The sequence below is a fragment of the Anabrus simplex genome, chromosome 1 (assembly GCF_040414725.1).
Source record: "Anabrus simplex isolate iqAnaSimp1 chromosome 1, ASM4041472v1, whole genome shotgun sequence".
Classification (NCBI taxonomy): domain Eukaryota; kingdom Metazoa; phylum Arthropoda; class Insecta; order Orthoptera; family Tettigoniidae; genus Anabrus; species Anabrus simplex.
Window position 1 is genome coordinate 115,473,036 of NC_090265.1, and position 22,801 is coordinate 115,495,836.

The 22,801-nt window shown below is 38.1% G+C and overlaps 1 protein-coding gene across 1 annotated transcript in view; it reads right to left on the bottom strand.

The window, feature by feature from the left end:
• LOC136884485 (uncharacterized) overlaps positions 1 to 22,325 on the bottom strand; it is an 80,578-nt gene extending 58,253 nt beyond the window's left edge. The window contains exons 1-5 of the mRNA XM_067156688.2: positions 22,232 to 22,325; positions 21,844 to 22,015; positions 21,555 to 21,712; positions 17,627 to 17,752; positions 17,412 to 17,546 (exon numbers count right to left, since the gene is read on the bottom strand). Of these exons, the coding sequence (XP_067012789.2) occupies positions 17,412 to 17,546; positions 17,627 to 17,752; positions 21,555 to 21,712; positions 21,844 to 22,015; positions 22,232 to 22,286 (646 nt within the window). The 5' untranslated portion in view covers positions 22,287 to 22,325. The remainder of the gene's footprint in view (positions 1 to 17,411; positions 17,547 to 17,626; positions 17,753 to 21,554; positions 21,713 to 21,843; positions 22,016 to 22,231) is intronic.
• Between the last annotated feature and the right edge of the window lie 476 nt (positions 22,326 to 22,801).

The following is a 22,801-nucleotide window of genomic DNA, read 5'->3' on the forward strand; positions in this document are numbered from 1 at the left end:
ATTGGCTGCCCACCAGAATGATAATCTTCAAACGAAAAATTAGCCATTAAAGAAACAATTTTCCACTCATGCTTTCAGCTGCCTTTACATGATAACTCAACTAGTTAAAAGAAATATCCCAATACAATAGATTCAAGGTAAAACACCAAAAGGTTATGACACACCTTGCCAAGTATCGTAGTAAAAAAACATACTCATTGTTACAACACCTTTCAAGGCATTATTTTATTTAAAGGAAATGTTTCCAGAGTGATTAACAGATCAAAATGATTTTCTAAATAATTACATTACAGCCCCATAAGAAATTGATAACTAATTCATAACCAAGATAATTTTAATAGTCACCTTGATAACAGAAATTCTGCAATATGCAATGGAATTTATGTGAAGATATAATCGAACTTATACAGTTCCTTGCCTTAAAATAGTCACACTGATTGGTAATATGCTGAGTAACAGGCTATTCCAAGTTTTAACTGAAAATGTTAGGAGCAGGTTCCATACAATCAATAATGGTCTACCGCAGGGATCTGTCCTATCCCCTCTGCTATTCAACTAGTATAGCCTACTCATAATCTACCCGAAACTCTATCTCGCAAATCCATCTATGCAGATGATGGGTACGGTAAATCTTACAGTTCAAGCTACCACCTTTGATGAAGTTGAGGATATATTAAATGCAGATCTTGGGAAGATGGATGAGTACTTCAGAAACTGGCGGCTCCAGCCAAGTGTCTCAAAATCTGAGGTTGCCACATTTCACCTTAGTCACCGGCAAGCAAACTATCATCCTGGAGTGAAGTTTAGGAATCAGTACCCAAAGTACAATAGCTGTCCTAAGTACTTAGGTCTGATATTGGACAGGACACTGACCTACCGAAATCATATTGGAAAAACGGCTGCAAAGCTGAAAAGTCGTAATAACATACTTAGTAGGTTAGCTGGAACATCATGGGGTGCCGATGCTAGTACACTCAGGACTACTGCTTTGGCTTCCCCAGCTGAATATTGTGCAGGCATTTGGTTAAATAGCTCTTACTGCCATTTAGTGGATATTCAACTTCGCCAAACAATGCGTATCATCTCTGGTACTCTACGTTGTACTCCCTCCCAGTGGTTGCCTTTACTATGTAACATCGCTCCACCCCATCTTAGGAGACAGCAAGCTCTTGTTCGCCTGTGGTGCAGGATCTTGGAAAATGATGCTCTCCCAATTCATCATGATGTCAAACGTCTTTCTAAAACGAGACTGAAATCAAGAAAGCCAGCTTGCAAGATGACTGTAGATCTTACGTCACCCAGATTCAATCTCCGAAATACCTGGAGAGATGAATGGTTAAACTCGACACCTCATGACCCACTACAAGGCTTGCTGGCTTTAATCTACCTCGGACAGTCTGGTCAAGGTTAAACAGGATTCGATGTGGTATTGGTCGAAGTGGTGCAGCCCTATATCAGTGGGGTTGGATAAATTCTCCCCAATGTGATTGCGGTTTTGAATTGCAAACCATCAAGCATATTGTGCAGGAGTGCCCTCTACGTGCATATCCCGGCTCCGTGGATGAACTCCACTCAGCATCTCCAGAAGGAATTAGATGGATTGCAGACCTTTCTATCCATATTTGAAAAGTGGTCCTAATGCTGTAAATTGTATATATGTAGCAATATAATTTATTGTAATTCTCATTGTCTTGTAAGCATCATGCGCTAAATAATAATACTGGAGTAGAACTAGTACTTTACAGGGTGACAGTCTAGCTTGATTCAAATACTTTTAAAGTGTTCAATTTCCATTATAACGAGATTTGTAAAGAACACATTTCTTCTACACAGTTTAGTTTCAGAAATGGATTGGGCACATATGAAGCTTTGTTCAGCAGCAAGGTACTGTTTCAAACATGGAGAGATGTGAATTGTGATGTCTGTGCCTGCTTCATTGATTACCAGAAGGCTTTCGACAGGTTAAAACATCAGAAGATCGTTGAAATTTTAAAAAACATTGGCTTGGATCATAAGGATCTGGTATTGGAACCAGTCTGCTTCTGTGATGTTGGGTGAAGAGAATACGGAAAAAGTGTAAGTGTAATATAGGGCTGTGTATTGTCCCCAATGATTTTCAACATCTCTTTAGAGTGCATCTTCAAGGAAACTCTCGGGGATGTGGGATGGGAGTGCTCTTAAATGGGACCTGGATAAATGACATTCGATATGCCAATGACATATTAAGAAAGAAGCCCTACTTTCGAGTGTCGACTTGGTTAAATGTAACATAAATAATTTCCAGTCTGTCAAACACACAACGATTTCAATATAAATTATAACATTATAAACATACCTGCAAAAAAATACACACTATTACACAAAGAATGACATGTTTCGTTCTACAAGAACATCCTCAGATTCTATCAAATCATTTAAAACATGTGTATATATGTACAGTATTGTTTACATTGCATAAATTTGTCAATGATAGAGAGTTTAGTGATAATATGAAAAATTATTGACAAATCATGAATTTACAAGTATTAACATAATGAAAAACTTCTGTACTTTTCTAGTCTTGAAATAGTGTTTGGTGACAATGGACTTAGCATCGGCAGTCTGTCATTAACTTTATGGGCTCAATATTGAATGTGCATGAGATCTTCATTAACTAAACCCTGTAGTGTGTTGGCATAATTATATGGCCATGTATCTTGCACTCACTTCTCACGTTGTCGAAATCATCACTGTGCCTACTATCTGAATCTGATGAGAAGTCGCGGCAGCTTATAGGTACGGCACGAGTAGTAGATACTTCACTCTTAGCTACAAACATCAGTCATGACAGACAATGCGAGCTCTCTGAATCAGTGCATATTCGTTATCAAACTGTTCATTATTCAGTACATAAAGTAAATGTTAAACTAAGGCACAATTGCACTACCACTTTGAAACCTCACGACAACATCTCAATTCGAAGAGTCACCATGGACGGTACAGATGTCTCATGCCTTGAGACTTGAAATAGGTGCATGCACAGCAACCATGCTTCCACGCACCTCTTACCGCGCATCTTCTTGCCAGACGACCATAGTATTCAATGCGTCAACAATGGCTCTTGAATACAAAGCAGAATTTGTGTTATTTAGCACTGCAGAAGCCACCAGTATTATTGTTGGTTCTGCGGTTGGTTTCAGGCGCTCTTTTATACCAGAAGGAACAGCTCAAATGAAGATCATCAAAAATGGAGGGGGGGGACTGCAAAGGGCCACATAGAGCAAAAAAGCAGGTACGTCACAACAAGCCACTGCCCGGGAGAGGCATGCCTACTTATGTGAGCCACCCCCTGTAGGTCGTGGTGTTAAAATAACACCCACGTTATCCTATGCCTATTGTAAGAGGTGACTGAAAGGGGCCCTAAGGACTCTTAACTCATTCACATACCATTTAACTGAACTTATTTATGCCTTGGTGTACCATTTATTTTCATTACTTTACATGATATTATCACTGACACTGAAAAAGCATGTTTTACAGAAACCTAATGAGAGGAAATATTCTAACTACTGTCAGTTGTACTTTGTAAAGTCTTTATGTGTATGGTAGATCATAAAACAGTCATCTACATGGAGCGCCACCTTGCACCGGCGGCATTTAAATGAAGATTCCTTCCTCAGACCCCGTGTTACACAGACTTTGCATCTCCGTGATAGGATAACGTTCTTCGTTGTTGGGGGTATTTTGGTTGGAAAGTGTCCCCAGTGCCTTCTCTGAAGTCTCAGTGGTGTATCCCAAGGGCTTGGGCATCCTCGTTTTGGATTGTCAGGCAAAGTCACACTTGCCAACTGCACCTAAATTTCTCCTCTGTTACCACCTTATTATATCCATACCTCATACCATCACAATTTATTGGGGACATTTTATTTTCCAATACATCCACTTGGTATTTATATATTTGTCCTATCCGACTGTCCTCAGTTATCCTATTCTCTATTAATTTCAACTTCCTTAACTTTTTTCCTTAATTACTCTGTATGTACGCAAGTGCTAATCCCAAAACCTGGACATTCTTTTCTTTGAGAAGAAACTCCAAGCTGTTCAATTGTATAACTTTTGGTCCCGGTAAATACTGAAATATGGATGCAATTTTGTTTTGTTTCTCGGATATTGCTAAGAAACGTGCAATTTAATATAATCTTACTCACTGCCTTTAAAGTAATCCATGGAAAAATCCGTATACAATTTACAATACCGTAGCTAAGCACGGGTACATTTGCTAGTATGTAATAAAATGAGGAATAATGTACTTTGCCAAGGTGTTGCAAGTGAGTGAGTACTGTGTGCAAAACACAAGTTACGACATGAAAGGCATAAAAGCATGCATTTCCCCTCGCCCTGTTACCTGCTCTTTGTTTCATTAGCTGTGTATCACATGGCAATAATGTAAGTTTGCCCCTGTTACATTTGTAAATTCCTCTCTCTCTCTCTGTGTGTGTGTGTGTGTGTGTGTGTGCGTGCGTGTGCGCGTGTGTGTGTGCGCGTGTGTGCGCGCGCTCTCTGTACAAAATTACAAAATGAGACAATGGAAGTGAAATTACACACTATAAAGCGAATGGACTCTGAGGTAATGAAAAAAAAACACTGATTCAAAGTTAGGTTTTTGGAAAAGTACAATTGGTGACTGGAAGAAAAATCTACCAGAATCTGAAAAGTGGAGCGCTGCCCAAGCTTGTGGAAGATGAATGAATGTAAGAAAAACCATGCTGAAAGGTGAAAATAATGAAGTTAAGGAAGCCTTATTTTTGTAGCATGAACACTTACAAGGAAAAGGGTTGCCTGTTACTGGGTCAATAATGTAGGAAATGGCATTGCAATTTAAGCAACAAATAGTAGGAGAAAATTCAGAATTTACTGCCAGTGATGGATGGTTAGATAGCAGGAAAAAAGGATTCAGTATAAGCCAGATTACCACACGTAGGGAGACTTTAACTGCTGCTAAAGAGGCTGCACTTTTGTTCAAAATCTTTTTAAGCTTATTGAAATGAAGGAATTTTTGGCAAGCAGTTGTACAACTGGGATGAGACCAGTTTAAATTATAAGATGCTTTCTACAAAAATGTTTACATAAAAAAAGAATCCACTGCATCAAGATACAAGAAAAGCACAGAACAAGTCACCATCTTGGCTTGCAGTAATGCAACTGGCAACCACAAGCTTAGGTTGACTTTAAACAGGAAAATGAAAGAAACGTAGAGGTTTTACAAAACTTAAAATTCAGGAATTGCTATCCCTATTCTATTACACGCATCAAAGAAAAAAGCATGGATGAATTCTGAAATCTTCAAAACCTGAGGCCTTTTCCACAAACCAACTTTGCAACTTTTCGCCTTTGCACTTTTCAGTTCAGATTTTGTTCCCCATCACTTTTCAGATTTAGCTTGCAAAGTGAAAAGTTAAGAATCTTTTCACTTTTCAAGCCTGTTATGTTCCTCCATTGGTACAGAAATGCAAAGTGCAAAGAAAAAAGTGAAAAGTTTTCAGAAATCTTGCAAAGAGATGATTCCGTTCTCATCTGTTAATTAACAAGTATGTACACTAGTTTCTTGGCGTAGAATTTGGTTTAGTGATATAAACACGTTACAACGAGAGCTTTTGTTAGCATCAAGTGAGGACAGTGATGAAGATATACACCAAATTAAAACGTTAAGTTCGTTAAATCTACCTTTTCAATACAAATTAAATAGTGTTTATTAAATAAATATTTAATGGGACTAGTTTTGACCTATTTAAAAGTCATCTTCAGCCATATCGCGTGTGAAACAACATATTTGAAACACAGTGGTTTTAAAGATGGTCTTAAAACATAGAAGTTTGACACTATGACAATTGTCTTTAGAATTTCCTTAAAAAGACTTTTGTTCACTTAGCTGTAGGGATATTTGAGAAGAAGTCTTTTATATTCTTAGTAGTAGTCAAGAGCATAGATACAAATTGAAATTCACAATCTTGATGAGGTATGGAATTGGGCATATATGCGTAATGTTGTTGTAGTAGAGAAAAAGAAGTCTTTTGATATTCTTTGTATCACTGTGAAGTGTACTTTAAATCACTTATAATCTTGATGAGATGTAGAATTGAGCATATATGGAAAGTAATGTCCTAATATAAATATGAGTTGAACAAATATATTATTGCAGTGGAAAGGAAATTCTATATAGTTGTGTATAAAGAATATATATACACTAGAGTCCTGTTAATCCGAACCCCGTTAATCCGAAAGTCTGGTTAATCCAAACTGCAATATTCAATTTTAAAAAATCTTTATTGAAATGAAAGGACATATTATTATAGAACAAACATTTACTTGCATTTTATTAGTCATATTTTACTAGAATAACTAGATGTAAACATAATTACACATCATAAACATCAATCACTGGTCGTTTATCATTACAAAGTCTGTTAGTTTCTTTTGCCGTAGTGATTGGAACCTACTCGAAGATGCAGTGTTACACCAGCGTCTCATATACATCACAGCAGTGGGCGTAGCAGCGGAGTGTTGCTCGACGTAGCGTACAGCAAGTTCTGAGGCAGCCGCGGCATCTGAATGTGACACTAGTTGTTCATTGTGGTCTTCTTCGTCGTCACTCTGTTCCTCATCAACTCCAGATTCTTTTTCCACCATAGGTACAATTTCTTGGTCTGTTTTTTTTTTTTTTTTTTTTTTTTTGCTAGGGGCTTTACGTCGCACCGACACAGATAAGTCTTATGGCAACGATGGGATAGGAAAGGCCTAGGAGTTGGAAGGAAGCGGCTGTGGCCTTAATTAAGGTACAGCCCCAGCATTTGCCTGGTGTGAAAATGGGAAACCACGGAAAACCATCTTCAGGGCTGCCGATAGTGGGATTCGAACCTACTATCTCCCGGATGCAAGCTCAGAGCCGCGCGCCTCTACGCACACGGCCAACTCGCCCGGTGGTCTGTTTGTAATTGATGACAGTCAGCTTCCATCCACTCGATAATGCCATTTTCATTGGCTTCCTCACACCCAGAAGTTGTTGAATGATTTCAAGGAGATTGACATTTGCAGACGCTTCCGCTGGACTCTCAATGAATGCGAGACTCTGCCACAATTTCTTCCACGTTTTCCTCATGAACTGTTCACTGACACCCTCCCATACCTCTGCTGCCCAGTAAACCACATCCTTTACATTCATGTTCTTCAGTTTTTGAAGAATAGTAAGTGAACTGTCATTCTCAATCACGTACCTAAGAAGTTTCCGTTTATACACATGTTTTACATTTTTCAGAACGCCCTGGTCCATTGGCTGCAATATCGACGTAACGTTAGGAGGCAAGGAAATTGGTCTTATTTCACTGCAAGTTAATTCACTCAGTCCGGTGGTATTTGAAGGTGGTCAAATACGTTGGCCTCATGTAAGTAGATTTACTGACACGTAAAAGAACTCCTTCAGGAGACACTCCCGGCACCTCGGCGTCTCCGGAAACCATAAAAGTAGTTAGTGAGACGTAAAAACAATAACATTATTATTAGAAAATATTTTCCGGTTAATCCAAAAATTTCGTAATCTGAACAGACTCCGGTCCCAATTAGTTCGGATTAACGAGACTCTACTGTATATAGTTATAGTAAATGTAATATTTCCTAACATAGTACGATGGCCTGATAATCCACATAATATAGCAACGGGATTTCTAATGAAGAGTGAATTTCCTTCTGTGTGTGGATATATGTTGATGGTACTCTCATTAATACTGATGCGTGTCATCATTTGAGAGGTTATTTTTAAAGTTGCCAAAAAAGATGTCCTGCTTCTCCCTGACAACTTACAGTACAGCCAGCTTCTTGTAATAACCTTTCTTTCCCATAATAAAAACTTTAAAACTAACGGTACCACAATTATACCGTCAAGTTCGCCCCGAAAAATAAAGCATTAAAATCGTAGAGTATTAGGCCTATACAGTTTGTCCATGGAATAAAATTGATCGGATCACTCATTCGCAAAGTCTTTTAACTTTGCAAAGAAATTGAAAAGTACAACCTAGATCATGGTGGAACAGAAAGACTTTGCACTTTGCAAGAATTGAAAAGTGCAAAGTTGAAAAGTTGCAAAGTTCGTTCGTGGAACAGACGCCTGGTTTCAAAATGAATTTGTACTAACCGTAGAAAAACATTTAAAAGACAACAATTTGCCTAGAAAAGCCACGCTAATTCTTGACAATGCACCTTCACATCAGTGGCCACTGATGAGCTCACAGATGGAGATATCAAAGTTTTAATTTCACCAGCCAATGTGACCTGCTTGTCAGCCAATGGATCAAAGTATGCTTGAAATGCTATAGAGAAAGTATCGCTAGTGTTTTCCCAGTTCGTTGATATCGCCAATTGATAAGAATGAGGACCACTATGAAAAAGATTGACATGCTATATGTCATAAGGTGAATAGCCAAAGCATGGGAAGAGATTCCAAACATATCACTTGTAAGATATTGGAAAATTCTTTTGGATTATGAAGATGGACATTTCAATCAAACCCTTGTATGAAACTAAAGTGGAAGATGAAAACTAAACATGTTTCATTGCTAGAAAAAGTACGAGGCTGTGATGATGTCAATGCAGAGAACAACACAGAATGGATGGCAAACCACGAACTTGATGAAATAACTGACAACAATATCACGGAAATGGTGGCACAGGGAGAAGAAAAGAAGCATACTTAGATGACAGGAAGAATCTCATCCACTTTTGGAAGGGTTCAAAATGACTGATGCAGTCCTGCAGTACATTCGTCAGCAGGAGGACCTGATGCCAGCTTTTATCATCTGCTTGTGGAAGTGGAGGGACAGTGAGTCGCGGAAGAGGGCTAAAGAGGAGAAACAATCATCTCAAGGAATAAAAGCTATGAATTTTGACTCTTTTATCTTAGGCCTACCTTTTCACATTTTTGTAAAAATTTTTGTCAATGAACAGAAAAATTTAAAACATATTTTTAAAATTAGGCCTACATTTTATGTTAATGTGTTCTCTATTTTAACTGTATGGTTTCATACTTGTAGAGTGTGCATAATTTTATTTTTTCTGCATTTAAGTTAGACGTTATAAAATTTTGGGAACACGAGAGAAACATCTGTATAGAATGTGTTATGAAAACTGATCTAATTCACTCGGGTGTTCCCTGGGCAACGGACAAGGACATTTCTTAGAAGGCTGATTCTCTGATACCAGAATCACCTGCTTTTTATAGAAATGTGGTCAAACTAACAGCTCTTTTCAGATCCAACCCTTATCACATCTTTGTAAATACTGAAGGCATTACATTAGCCAAGTAACAACTACTAGGTGAACTGTACCACTGACACTTTGAAGATGAAGGGGTGACGGACGCTCATACAAAATACTGTATGTCACCCCTCGTGGAATGACACGGTAGTGTGTCCAGGACTCTCAACTTTAGGCTGTCGCGCGAAACTAGTGCTACCATTTGCTGTTGTATCGCATTGCTTGTTTACATAAGGTGTTCATAGAGTGCAGTGCGGTGCCCATTCCTTTCTCAGCACGCTGTGCATTGAGCAACAGACAGTGGAATTTCTCTGGCATTTGTCACCCCACGGGGTGACATACGCAACCATCAGAATTCAATTATTAATGGCAAGGAAAATAATGTGGATTGGAGCCTATTATTGCTTTATTCTTACATACTATTGTTACATAACTTCAAAAATGGTTAATATTACATCAATGGAGCTTCATTGTTCTAAGGAATGTCAAAATTACAAAAGAAAACAACACAGATGATATATCATTCTAGTAATTGAATTTATGACATAGTATAAATGATATGAAAGGATAACAGTTTTTACAAGATGCACATTACTTGTGAAGTAAATCATAGTGACGTTTGCATAAGAATGCTTTATCTGGGCAATGTTTACAATATGTTGTTACTTTCTTCACTTTCCTTGTAGCCTGTCGACCTCCAGTTTCGTTAGCCTCTTTGTAGCATATGCTACAGTATTTCCTTCTCTTCCGTGTGGAATTTCCAGCCTTTTCAGTTTCTTCCATCTCCACAAGGAGATGGATACCACGATTGTGATGAGGTGTTTCTACTTCATCCAACAAGCACATTCGTTCCAGAGCACATTTCTCCTTGAAGGTAGTTATGGACATTTTCTGCAGCTTTGGCACTGTTTGATAGTTTCTGTATGCAATCCATGAATTCACCAAGCTCGTTCCAATCAGTAGTTCCATTGCTACCTTGTGATACCATCTGACAGTTTTCCGAAGAGATGTATTATAGGACGATAGCTGATCAGATACATCAATGCCAGGCGTTGTTTTGTTATAGTCAATAACTACGGATGGTTTGAAAATTTCCGTGTTACGCTATCACGTTTCCCTGAAGATACAAATTCTAACTGGTGTTTAGTAGAGAGCATATAAACCTCTCGCTTGTCCACCCATTTCAATGCTAGGATGCCATTCTGTGATTCCTTAGCAACCAATTCTCCTCTCGTTTGACTCTTTCCTTTAGACCTGGCGGAAGCCCAACTCTATTCTTACGCAAGGTACCAAACAGATGAGTGCGTCTAGCTAGGAGTTTATTCGCCAAATCAACTGACGTGTAGAAATTGGCTGTAAACAAAGTTGATCCACTGTCTAAATAAGGATCCATAAGTTCCATCACAACAACTGTAGCATGTGGTAGTCCAGGGTTAGCAGTTGTCCCTTTGCCACAGTACACTTTTGTGGTGCAGGTATAGCCGTCTGCATCACATAGTTTGAATACCTTCACCCTGTATTTATGAGCCTTATTTGGAACAAAATGGAGAAATATTAGTCTTCCCCTGAAGGGGATCCTGATGTAGCCTGCATGGCCTGGTATGTTCTGGATATGAACGTCATGCCTTCGCGAACATTCAATGTGGAAAAAATGTTAAGACTTCTGTAATAATAATCTCAGTGACTTGAGCGATACATCATTTTGAAGAGGATAACATAAACGTCTCAAATTGCGAATCTCAAGGAAATCCGTCGAGGGATTTGCGAGATAATCAGCCTCAAAGTGATCACGTTATATGATGATGTAGGAACCCCAAACTGAATATAAGCTGAGCTCACTAGACCCGATCACACAGTCATAGCTGGGTGTCCAGCCTGACCCTCCACGCTGCAGTGTTCGTCGAAGGCCTGACAGAGTCTAACTTCGAATGATTCCAAGTATTCGTGTGGGACTTAAACTCTGACAGTCGAGTTGAAATTATAAATTGTGCGCGTGTGAACTCTAATGTATAACAAAGTCTTTGTAAAGGACATTGAGTCTATCAGTCAAGTTGAACTTGTAATTTTTGCGTGTGATGAAGAACAAATTATTCAAAGTCTTTATATAGTAGACTCGGATTATATCTGTCAAGTTGAACTTATAAATGATGCGTGTATTGGAACTCTGATTATGACAAGTCATGTATTGGACTTAGGTGACAACAGTTGAGTTGAACTTATATTCTGTGCGCTTGTAGAAACTTCTTGATATAACTTACTTTCTTCTTGTAGAACTGAGTTTATTACCACATTACCAGTGTGAAACTTAGTTTCAGAATCAATATTAATTTCAATGTGGCACTACTGTGATATACTAGGAACTGTGATATTTCTTTTTAAATATCAGTCAGCAGAACTTAATCTCTGAACAAACATATCATTAATTTTAGTGTGACACTACTACGTTATACTATTAACTGTGACATTTTGTTAAATCTCAGTCAGTATAACTTTAGTTATAAACAAGGGTGTTTATGAAAGTGTTCGGACTTTCACATGAATGTTAATGCAAGTGATTACCATAATCGTGTGCTACGACACCAAGGTTTCACTCCGAACTCGAACTGTGTTCTTTATCCAATTCAAACAAAATTGTGTATTATTTCTTCTGAACAGCGTGTAAATTATTTGTGTGTGACTGACAGCAGTGTCTTTGATAAACTCTCGAACAGTCACCTATTTTTTTATGTCAAGTGCGCATAACAACGAACTGTACTTTTCATTTCAACCTTAGCTCTTCGTCAAAATGTTTAGTATTATTTCATGACTGACAGCAGTGTCTTTGATAAACTCTAGAGCAGTCATACATTTCTTTCAATGTTAAGTGCTACTTTATTTAGTGGAAAATCACAACGAACTGTGCCAAGTGCGTGGACAGTTTTCAGTTCATTATTTCTATTCATGAACTGTGCTTTATTTTCTTCCAATCTCGATGCTACTCACATCTACATCTTTAGTGAACTTATAAATTCTATCTACAAGATTAAGAGTGAATTCGACCGCATATCCCAACCATTACATGTTATATGTTATAATTACATGTTATAAAGCTCATTTTCGGTTTCAGACAGTAGTATTGCCTCCCGGCACTAAGGACCACTTCTACAATATTTCAATTGATGCTTCTGTTTCACCTTATGCTCACATATTCATCAGCGGCATTGAACATGTTGTATTTATGACATTCATGTTAGTGCTTGTGTTCACGCCCTCATGTCGTTGGCATTATGTTCTTATCACTGTGGTATTCCACTAAAAAATTTTAATGAACTATTTTAATTAGAATTTTAATGGAAGAAGTTTTAGTCTCTGACGAGATTATAGTTTAATCATTGACAGTGTTTCCATTAACATGTTTGTATAATGTATCATTTTTTCACATTTTTATGACCCGATTTTTAGTAACTAGCTAAACTTTTAGCTTCCATATTTAATATTAGATGTACTCTTAAAGATTGTTTTTAGGCTGAAGATGCCCTAAATTAAGGGCAAAACATGTCCCATTTAACTGATATTATGTAACCACTATAAGTGAAAATAAAAGTATTGAATAGGTGTATTAAAAAAACACCTTTATTGTTTTTTAATATCCCAACTATATTAAATGAAACAGTGCTGTTAAACCAAAGTGTCGGGGGACTGTGTAATTCTGGACAGTCGTTAAGTTATGTGACGAGTGATTACCCCACAACATCGTCGGAGATCGTCCAGAACGTCGAAAGTTCGAGACTCAAACTCACATCATACACCAACCTGGGTGTTACGGCCTTATCTCAACGTAATACTGGGAACTTCCAGAACGTGTTCCCCGTTCAGCCTGGTGAACTGAGAGCACGGGTCATCAAAAGGCGATGTTGAAGACAGTGACTATCAACAGTAAGGTGATGTGCACTTTGAAATGCATTTTCTGAATAAAAAACTATTAGGCCCCTATTCAATCTATTTAAAATTTTTCTTGTAGATAGGACCCTGCCTCCTGTACCAAGCCCTAGCTAGAAACCACCCAGAATTGCCCTGAGACCTATTTCGTGCTAACTTTAAAATTAATACATAAAGTCGGGCTATTTTACTTGTACAATATGTGCATATTCTGTGAATAATACATCTGTCAGAATGACATACATCAAGTACTGCAAATGTGTGGTGCACACCCACCAGTTAGAGCTATTTCAACTACCGGTTTGAGGGTTAACAATGACCCTACCTAACCTGTTTCGCATGCCACTGCGAAGGCATGTCAAATTGTGCATCAGCTCTTACTAAATGGAAACAACCTCGTCATGTTAGGATTGGGAATAAAACGATAGATCATCACCCCAACAAATAAAGTAGTATTCTATCTCTTTCACTGAGTTGGAATTAGGCTCAGGTCTGAGGATACATAAGAATGGCAAAGCAACCAGTCTAGACGATAAAGAGTTGAACAGATTAAGAACTCTGGCCTCATAACAAACCACTGCTTAACAGAACTAATGAACAATTGTGACTAGTCCTGAAAAATTCCGAAAATTTGGACGAAAGCTAGGGTCATCGCTGTTCACAAACCACGCAAAGACTGGGATAGTCCTAAAAGTTATCGACCCATCTCTTTCCCATACCATCCTAAGAAGGTGCCAGAGAGACTCACTGATTAATAGGAAAACTAGAACCACTTCTCATGCTTCAGCAAATTGGATTCAGGACAGGGAACTGTACTGTACATCACAAATACTGAGACTGAGAAAGCACAGATGGCAAACCACTGGGACAGTATTCACTGATCTGCTAGCAGTTTGTCACACAGTCAACCACAAACTTCTGCAAAAGCTTTGTGGCATCACCAAAGACTAGCAGCTTACCTGTATAGTGGTAACACACCCTATTTCCACTGAAATGTCATTTTTCAATATTTTCTTTGCTACATCCTTATTCTGGGGAGGTCTTCAATTCTAATTCATCAAGAGTAATCCGGTACAAGTAGTGATTAGGTTGACCTTAATTAACCCCTCAAGCCGGGAATAAAATTATCTCACCGAAGCCGACTGGCGGTAATTTAAATGGCCAAGCAGCAGCTATGTTACAGTACTTCAAATAAACATTTGTATCTCGACAACGTTTGCATATAAATAACCCAAATTTTGAGGAGATATACACACCACAATAGACACTTTGTTACAGAAAAGAAAAAAAAAGAATTCTAACTCACCTAAAAGTTGGCTTTAGTATGATAAACTTTGAAACAGCCATCTACACAGAGCCCAACGCCGCATTCCTTGCACCAGAATGGTGTTTCCTTACGTCTTCTAGATTTTAGCACACACAACACCCACCTTTTTTAAGGTTTAGCTTTCTTCTCTGTGGGAGGGAGCCTTTCAATGAAATGTCGAGCAGTAAGTCTCTGTGGAGGAGGTGTTTGGGAAGGTCTACCAGGTTTATGGAAATCTGCAGGCTTTCCATGGATTTCAACGAGTTCCTGCACTAACTCAATTCTGTAATCGAGGTGACTGATCTTTTTCACATTCCGGGATGCATTGTAGATGATAACTGAATTGTAAATAAATAATAATAATAATAATAATAATCGTATGGCCTCAGCTACCGTGTGCAGACATTTCAATTTGACGCCATCTGGCTGTCTGCTCGTCAATTTCGACGTTCCGTTTTACTCTAGGCCCCCACTAGGTGGCAGACCGAGTAAACCGAAACTCTCTTGGGCGTCTATGGCTGAAATTTAATGAATTTTGTCGGGTAAACACCAAATGTGTCACCAGAGATCTTTTACATGCCGACATCGTACGGCATGGAGTGTCGAATGGACTTTCTTCCGCCCTTCAAAAATCCGACTACCTCTGCTGGGTTTGAACCCGCTATCTTGGGATCCGGAGGCCGACACTCTACCGCTGATCCACAGAGGCAGCTATAACTGAATTGTGAATTGCTGTGTTAAATAATCGTCTGAAAAGTTGTATGTATCATTTTATTCAATGCTTCCTCTCTATGAGGTAGGGCTGCAGTTTCTGATCTCTGAGATCAACACCCCCCCATAAAATTATATTCTGTGATGCCTGTGGGTTTCTCTATTTCCTTGCCCTGTTTCTTTGAGGTTTTCATCAAGGCATCATGAAATGTAGAAATGAAAGAAACCTGATTCTTGTCAAGCCATTTCAAAACCATGACACCCTCTGAATGATACGCTACAAGTTCACCTTTCTTTAATTTGTGTTCTTTTATTTTCTTTGGAACGTCTTTTCTGTTGAGCCTAAGGGTACCATCTACATTGACACTATTCCTCCCCAATATAAGACACAAATCTGGAGAATTTAGGAACTGTACATCCACAGAGTGTGTCCAATACCAAAGAGATGTTCTAGCATTTTTACTACTAGTTTTGTTGTCTTCTGTGTTTCAGTGGACACTAAATCAGTTTGTATATCTGTTGTGACAACTGTGTAAATATCTAATTCGCACAAGTATCCTGTGGACGATTCAGAGACCTCATAGGACTTTATACCAAATTTGGCAGCCTTTAGAGGGATGTATGTTTTCATCCCAAGTCTCCCCTTCCATAAAATCAGTGATTCATCTAAGGAAATATTTTCATTCAAGTTATAAGAGTGAAGAGTATTTTTCGTTTAGGTGTGTGATAATAGGAGTTACCTTAAACAACTTTTTGCTGCCTTGATAGTTTTCAAGTTGTGAATTATCAACAAAATGTAAATATCTAGTTATCAGTTCAAACCTGTCCTGTGTCATTACATTATAGAACATAGGCATGTCAAGAAGGCTTCTGGAAGGCTTCTGAATAATTCCCATGAGCATCTGTAATCCAAAATAAACATTCACTTCATCAATATCCACGTTTTTCCAGTCACAAACTCTGGACGACGGTGTCAGGTCATCGTTCTTTGAATTTAAAAGTCATTGGCATAGCAATTTGTCTCGTCCGTAATTGTACGCAATATCTCATTATCAAAAAATAGTTTAAATGCTTCTGAAACGCACTGTACCTGGTTTACAACTCCACATGTCCCAGTAAATGTAATTTTTGTGGGGTGTATGAATCATCTACTCTGTCCCATTTCCAGTCTTCTAGTATACGTTGACGCTTCACTGGCAAGACACTTTCATTTTCAACATCACTATCGTCGTCACTGTGTAAATTTACGTCATTATTCTCACGGCTTTTTTCTGGCAAAAAATCTTCATCGCTTTCATCCCTGTCAAACTCACTACCAGTATCAAATACTATAATATCACTATTACCCGGTTCATCTAAACATTCTATTATTTGTTCAGACGTGAGATTATACGACGTACTCGAGCCTGCCATGCTTTCACTTGAAACAACAGCAGTTGGCAACATGAAACCAAGACGTATTTTATCACAAAGTTACAGTTCTAGGCCAAAACACACCACGAGGGGAGAGAACCAAGTCTCAAGGTTTCATACGTCACGTAGTACAGAGAAATGTCAGGAAATGGCAGAGCTACGTAGACTGTTTTGGAACAAGTTATGCGCTCAGCGTGAATGTCATGTGCATCCGCCGATAGATATGTCTACCGCGCACGACATTCACGTGCTCCCGACTTGAGAGGCTAACAATGTATTTTATAACTGATACGGTAACTATCAACTATCAAATACAATAAACAATGAAATTTGTAACAATCCGAGGTATTTGGTTCATAAAATGAGAAAACTTTTGTCTTTGTAGGAAATCAGTCATAGGGCCAATGGAACAGCAACCAAACTCAGTAGCCCTTATGCATATATCAGGGTAACAGAAACGTAAGTTAACACCCCACTATGCATAAGCCGAACTTAAAGGACATCCGTAGAATAAATAGACTCTATGCCTACATGGAAATAACTTATTATCTAAAAAGAGTTTCTTTTCAACAATTTTGCTTCCTCTCAATGTCAGTTTGATTGAAATTAGAGATTTAAATTTCATGAACACAACTTGTTATAAGTGTATTTAGGTGCAGATTACCTGCACACCAAACAAACAAACAAACAAACAAACAAACAAACACAGGAATGAGGATTAACATCATCTCAAAGAGTCAAATATATCGACAAAGGAACAAAAGAAACTTTGACTACATACCAGCAGTGAGTTTAGGACAGCAATCATGTCGTATTTTTACGGTGCAGTTAGGGTCCATGTCCTCATAACAGCACCATGAGTAAGGGATGCAACGGCCATTGCTACATTTTATCTTTCCTTCGCATGGATCACGACCTGAGGAACAATAAATTGAATATACATAAAATTCGAATTCCATTAAAAATACACTCAGCAACTTGAGTATGATAACTTACCACAAATTGTTTCTGCTTCATCTCCACCATCCTTGCAATCCTTCGTCCCATCACACAGATAGATACGAGGAATACAGAGACCAGTGGACATGCACTGGAAGAAGTTCTCCGTGCAGCGTTGTTTCTCTGAAAACAATAATATTGTTGTAAAATCACAAAAGTGGTGCCAGCCATTTTCACTCAATTAAATAAAAAAATATAACAAAAATACTTCAAAATCAACTTCAAACACAGACTTAAATGGTACTGAGTATTCTTAGGCTACTGAGAACATCTCACAGCTAACACAAACTTTCAATTTTATCCAAAATAATGTGATAAAATCAGTTTTCATTCAGGTTAAAACTGGTAACTGAAAGTTATACTTTCATCCTTCGGTCATTTCAAACGTATAAACACTTTTCTGTTTTCATGTTGATTTTTTTCTCCTGTATGTGTTTTGCAAATATATACCATGTATTATATATTGCTTAGTAGTAGTAGTAGTAGTAAGTGCTGCTAAGATTGTTATTATTTGAATTTATTACAATTATCTTCTGTAATTGGAGAATTAATAACTGTGTTGATAAATAAACAAATCAAATCAAAGCATGTATCTCTATCAACAAGAAAATAAGTATCCAATTAGGCCTATCAAGCCATTAAGTGATGGTGATCTTTGTTTTTAAAGGGGAAAATCTGTAAAACCGGTAACTTTAATCCGACAAAAAAATATGGAAGAGTTAACAATCTTCAAAGAATGAGGGTAATGGTAAAAGAAACAGAAAGGCAATGAAAGGCATGAAAATGAAACACTCCTAGACCTCGGGAGAGAATAAGAGTTGGTCAAGTAATGCCAGAGTCAGCTAGGCAATCCGTGATCACCAACTAACAGTCTCAAGTTGAGAACCCCTGGATGGTTTAACGCTTTTAGTCCTGCCTTACGACAGGCAAGGTAGACAGGATATATTCTCAAGGGGGAATTTAGAATTTAATACGTGGTAACTAGTGCATATGACTCAGTGGCAAGACTTGACCTAAGTTAGCTATAACCACTCTTACTCTCCGCAACAAGAAAAATGCATTTGTTCACTTTCATAATACAGGGTCTTTTTTTTTTTTTTTTTTTAGCTCGCTCCATGTGTCAGGGTAACATGCACAGGAGGCGGTAGTGCGGCTGGGTGCCTCATTGGCCAAGAGATATATTGCTTCATGATCGGCTAAGATGATCTAATGCAGTACGGTAGTGATAACTATTGCTTAACAACATTAGTTTAGTTTAACATCTGTGGTATTAGTAGCTTGTTCAATGTGTTCTGCTTTCGATTCATTCGCAAATTTTCTGGCACCCCCCTCTCCATAGGAGTACGGTACATAAATTAGTAAACAAGTTCTGCACCTCCGGGTCAATTCTTAACAAGAAATCACACAGGAGACGAACTGTTTATAATAACAATGTTATTTGCTTTACGTCCCACTAACTACTTTTTAAGGTCTTCGGAAACGCCGAGGTGCCGGAATTTAGTCCCGCAGGAGTTCTTTTATGTGCCAGTAAATCTACCGACACGGGGCTGTCGTTTTAACAGAGGAAAAGCTTGACGAAATAAGAGCTCTCTTGGAAAGAACTCCAACAAAATCCCTGTCACGTCTCACCATACAAGCTAATGTGTCATTATCTTCTGCCCACAAAGCAACAAAACTGTTAAAAGCAAAACCGTACAAATCCACCCCTGCCCAATATTTAAGAGGATCTGATAGTTTTGCTACGGTTCAGAATTGTAACTGATTGCTTCAGTCAGTTCACGATGGGTATGTTGACCCAGAACTTTTATTTTATAGTGATGAAGCATGGCTACAGGTAAGCGGCTATGTAAATAGTCGAAACAATTGCTACTGGTGTGCAGAAAATCCCCACCAACAGCATGTTCGTCCACTTCATGATGTAGAGATAGGAGTTTGGTGCGCAATAAGTGCTCGCAGAATTATAGGGCCTATATTTTTCTGAGAAACAATAAATGCTGATCGGTATATAGACCTCATTCTCAGACCATTCTTTCAAGAGCTGATGGAAGAAGAAAGGAGTAATGGTTACTTCATGCAAGATAATGCAACGGCACACATTGCTAATCTGTCTATGGAGGTAATACAGGAAGTTTTCGAAGATCGTGTGGTTAATTTTCCTCCTAGATCTCCTGATTTAAATCCCTGTGATTATACCTGTGGGGGGGATGCTGAAGGGAAAAATGTATGTGAACAACCCTCACACAAGAGAACATTACACAAGTTATTTCGAACATCACATGGGCTAAGATTCGACGAGTGTCTGCAAACCTATTTACGAGGTGTCAGACCTGTTTGACAGCTGAGGGACAACATTTTGAACATCAAATGTAATGCCAGATAGGTTTTAGACTAATAGTTTCACTAGAAATATATTTCTATAAGTGTGAACTGCCATGAGTAGTGGGGAGGAAAAGTGTGCATTATACCGGCCAGCCACGGAGTGTCATTGCGCCAGCCATGCCGTGCTCTGAGTGGTGCTGCGGAGCGAGCTGAAAAAAAAAAAAAGACCCTGTATCTGAAATACAGTACTTACAGCACTCAACCCCGTGAAGTTTGGGAGAGAGACTATTGAGATTACATCATTAAGAGATGTCCTAATCTTCTACTACTCAAACAAGTCTCTCGTGGATATCACAAACATCTGTATACGAGATCTGTTGAAGTATATATGTATTTATTTAGTGTTTATTCAAACAAAATTTAAATTAATACATGAATCTAAGAGTTAACTAAAGTCCTACTATGATTTTGTAAATAAAACTGTAATATATGATGTTACAGCTGCCACGAAAATATACAGCCTAAGTTAATAATAATAATAACAATAATAGAATCTAGCACTTGTTTAACATTGCACTAACACCTTGAAGGTTTTTGGCGACGGAAGGATGAGAAAGGGTTACAATTTGAAAGTTAATGGCTGTGGCCTTAATTAGGAACAGCCCCAGCATTTCCCTGGTGTGAAAATGGGAAGCCAAAGAAAACCCATCTTCAGGGCTGACAACAGTGGGATTCGAACCCACTATCTCCCGAATGCAAACTCACAGCTGTGCGGCCCTAACCGCACAGCCAACTCACTCGATATGAATCTACCAGTGAAATATTTTCATGATTTCTAACGAATGGACATGAACAAATTCTGAAAGCAAAGGAACAACGCATTTAAGTCACTACACAATAAGAATTATTATTTCACTGTCAAGAAAAAAGAAAGAAAATTATGAGATATCAAAGCTCAATATCAATTAGAGAAACAAGCTGACCTGAGAACTACAGTATTAAGAAACTTGTCCAAATCAATATCTTAGTCACAAACCACAGATCCATGGCACATTATTTCAACTAAGCAATATTAAGAAAGGTGAAAGTAACAATTATTTTTGAACAACAGAATTAGTTACCAGCAGAAGAGAGGAAGTAGCTGAACGGGAGTAGCACAGCACACATCTGCACAGGAGCCACACCCTGTTTTTCAGAAGCCCTATTTTTGTTAGGCCTACGTAAGAAAGTAAAGAGAAGAAGGAATCTTGAACTCAATCACTCACTAAGGCAACCAAGTAAACAGCCTAAAAATTCACACTCCCAGTGATGAACATTCATTCCTCCATTCAAAATTAAAGTTTAACAGAAAATGACATGGGTTTTCAAGGTGCCTGTATCGTTCGACTCACGGTATAATAATGTGGCCATAAACTACGTGCAATGTTTTATGTGGAATCAACATCATTAGAGTAACAGTTTTCATTCTATAAATCTCACATCAGTAGGCACAGAGTAACTTAAATTTGAAGCAAAAAGAAAAGATATAGCCTACATGTTATTATAATACACAATGCAGACCTAACGTGAGAAAGTGGCTAAAATTCAAAGTTTGTATAATACTCACTCTGCTTCTTAACATTAACACGAACCACTTCTGTCAATGGCGAATGATCACTGCCAGTAACCGCTTGACATTTGTATTCCCCACTGTCTGTTTCTTGTAACTTTTCTACCATAAGGATCACTTTATTCCGTTCTTCGACGTATGTTATTCGATGTTGACTGCAAAGTAAATGTATCAGCACAACTTAAAATTCGACAAAAAATGTCTTCACACCACCACTTAAATCACTTCCAAAACAAACGGACATCGACTAGCCATAGCATTAAAAATCAATATAATTTATAATTACCTATTTCTTGAATGTGAAGGTGTTGTCCATGTAATTTTAACGTCATTTGAACGGGTGTTATTGTCTGAAACAACTACACAGGTTAAGTTAAGAGTATCATCAATTCGTCGAATTAGATGGCCTTTAGTCATTTCTTTAGGATAGATTGATATCACATCGCTTACTTCTGAACCTGAAAAAATGAAAAAATCACGATAGAGAGCTAAATTAATACTGCCTAGTGACGGTATTATTGTATGAAAGGACACCATTCAAACAGCGCTTCAATTTGACTGAAAACACTAATGTCAGTCAAAATCTCTAAAAGAAAAAGCAGTGTGAAATGAATTCAGAACACTTTAAATAACACAACAGATGTATTGTCACATAAATTAGCACAGCTACACACACTTAAAATGCGAAATGAAAGTGCAAGTAAACAACAACAAAATAAACAGGGCCATCTTGGTTAATCAAGGCCTCCCTGATACTTATCACTGTACGAATAAGATTCTCTCAGAATAAATGTACTACAGCTTTGAATGTTTTGGATTAAAAGTTTGCGAAATTCAAGTGAGGTTACCGAATTGCCCTGTCACATTTATGTTCTTATCTGTGCCGGCTGCCGCTCTTGTTAGTTTACAGTTTAGGAGACATTAACACGCAAGTCATATTATATTTATAAGGAGCACTCGAAAGAGTATTAAGTCTGTTGTGCCAATTTACATTTTGCTGTATTCTGTTAGAGTCTTTATTCTGTTTTTGCACTTTAGCAGATGGTAACGGTCGCACTTTTCCTTACACAGTGTACAAACACAGTTATCTGTTGGGTTGTGGAATTTTGTCTTTGCGCATATTTTATAGTGGAAGCCATGTATTGCATATCTTGTTATGACATGGCTTTGCTCTTGAAATTGTTTGGTCCAGTTTCGATCGATCATGGCGTCATTTCCGTAGAATTCGGGGTCTATTTCCGCGC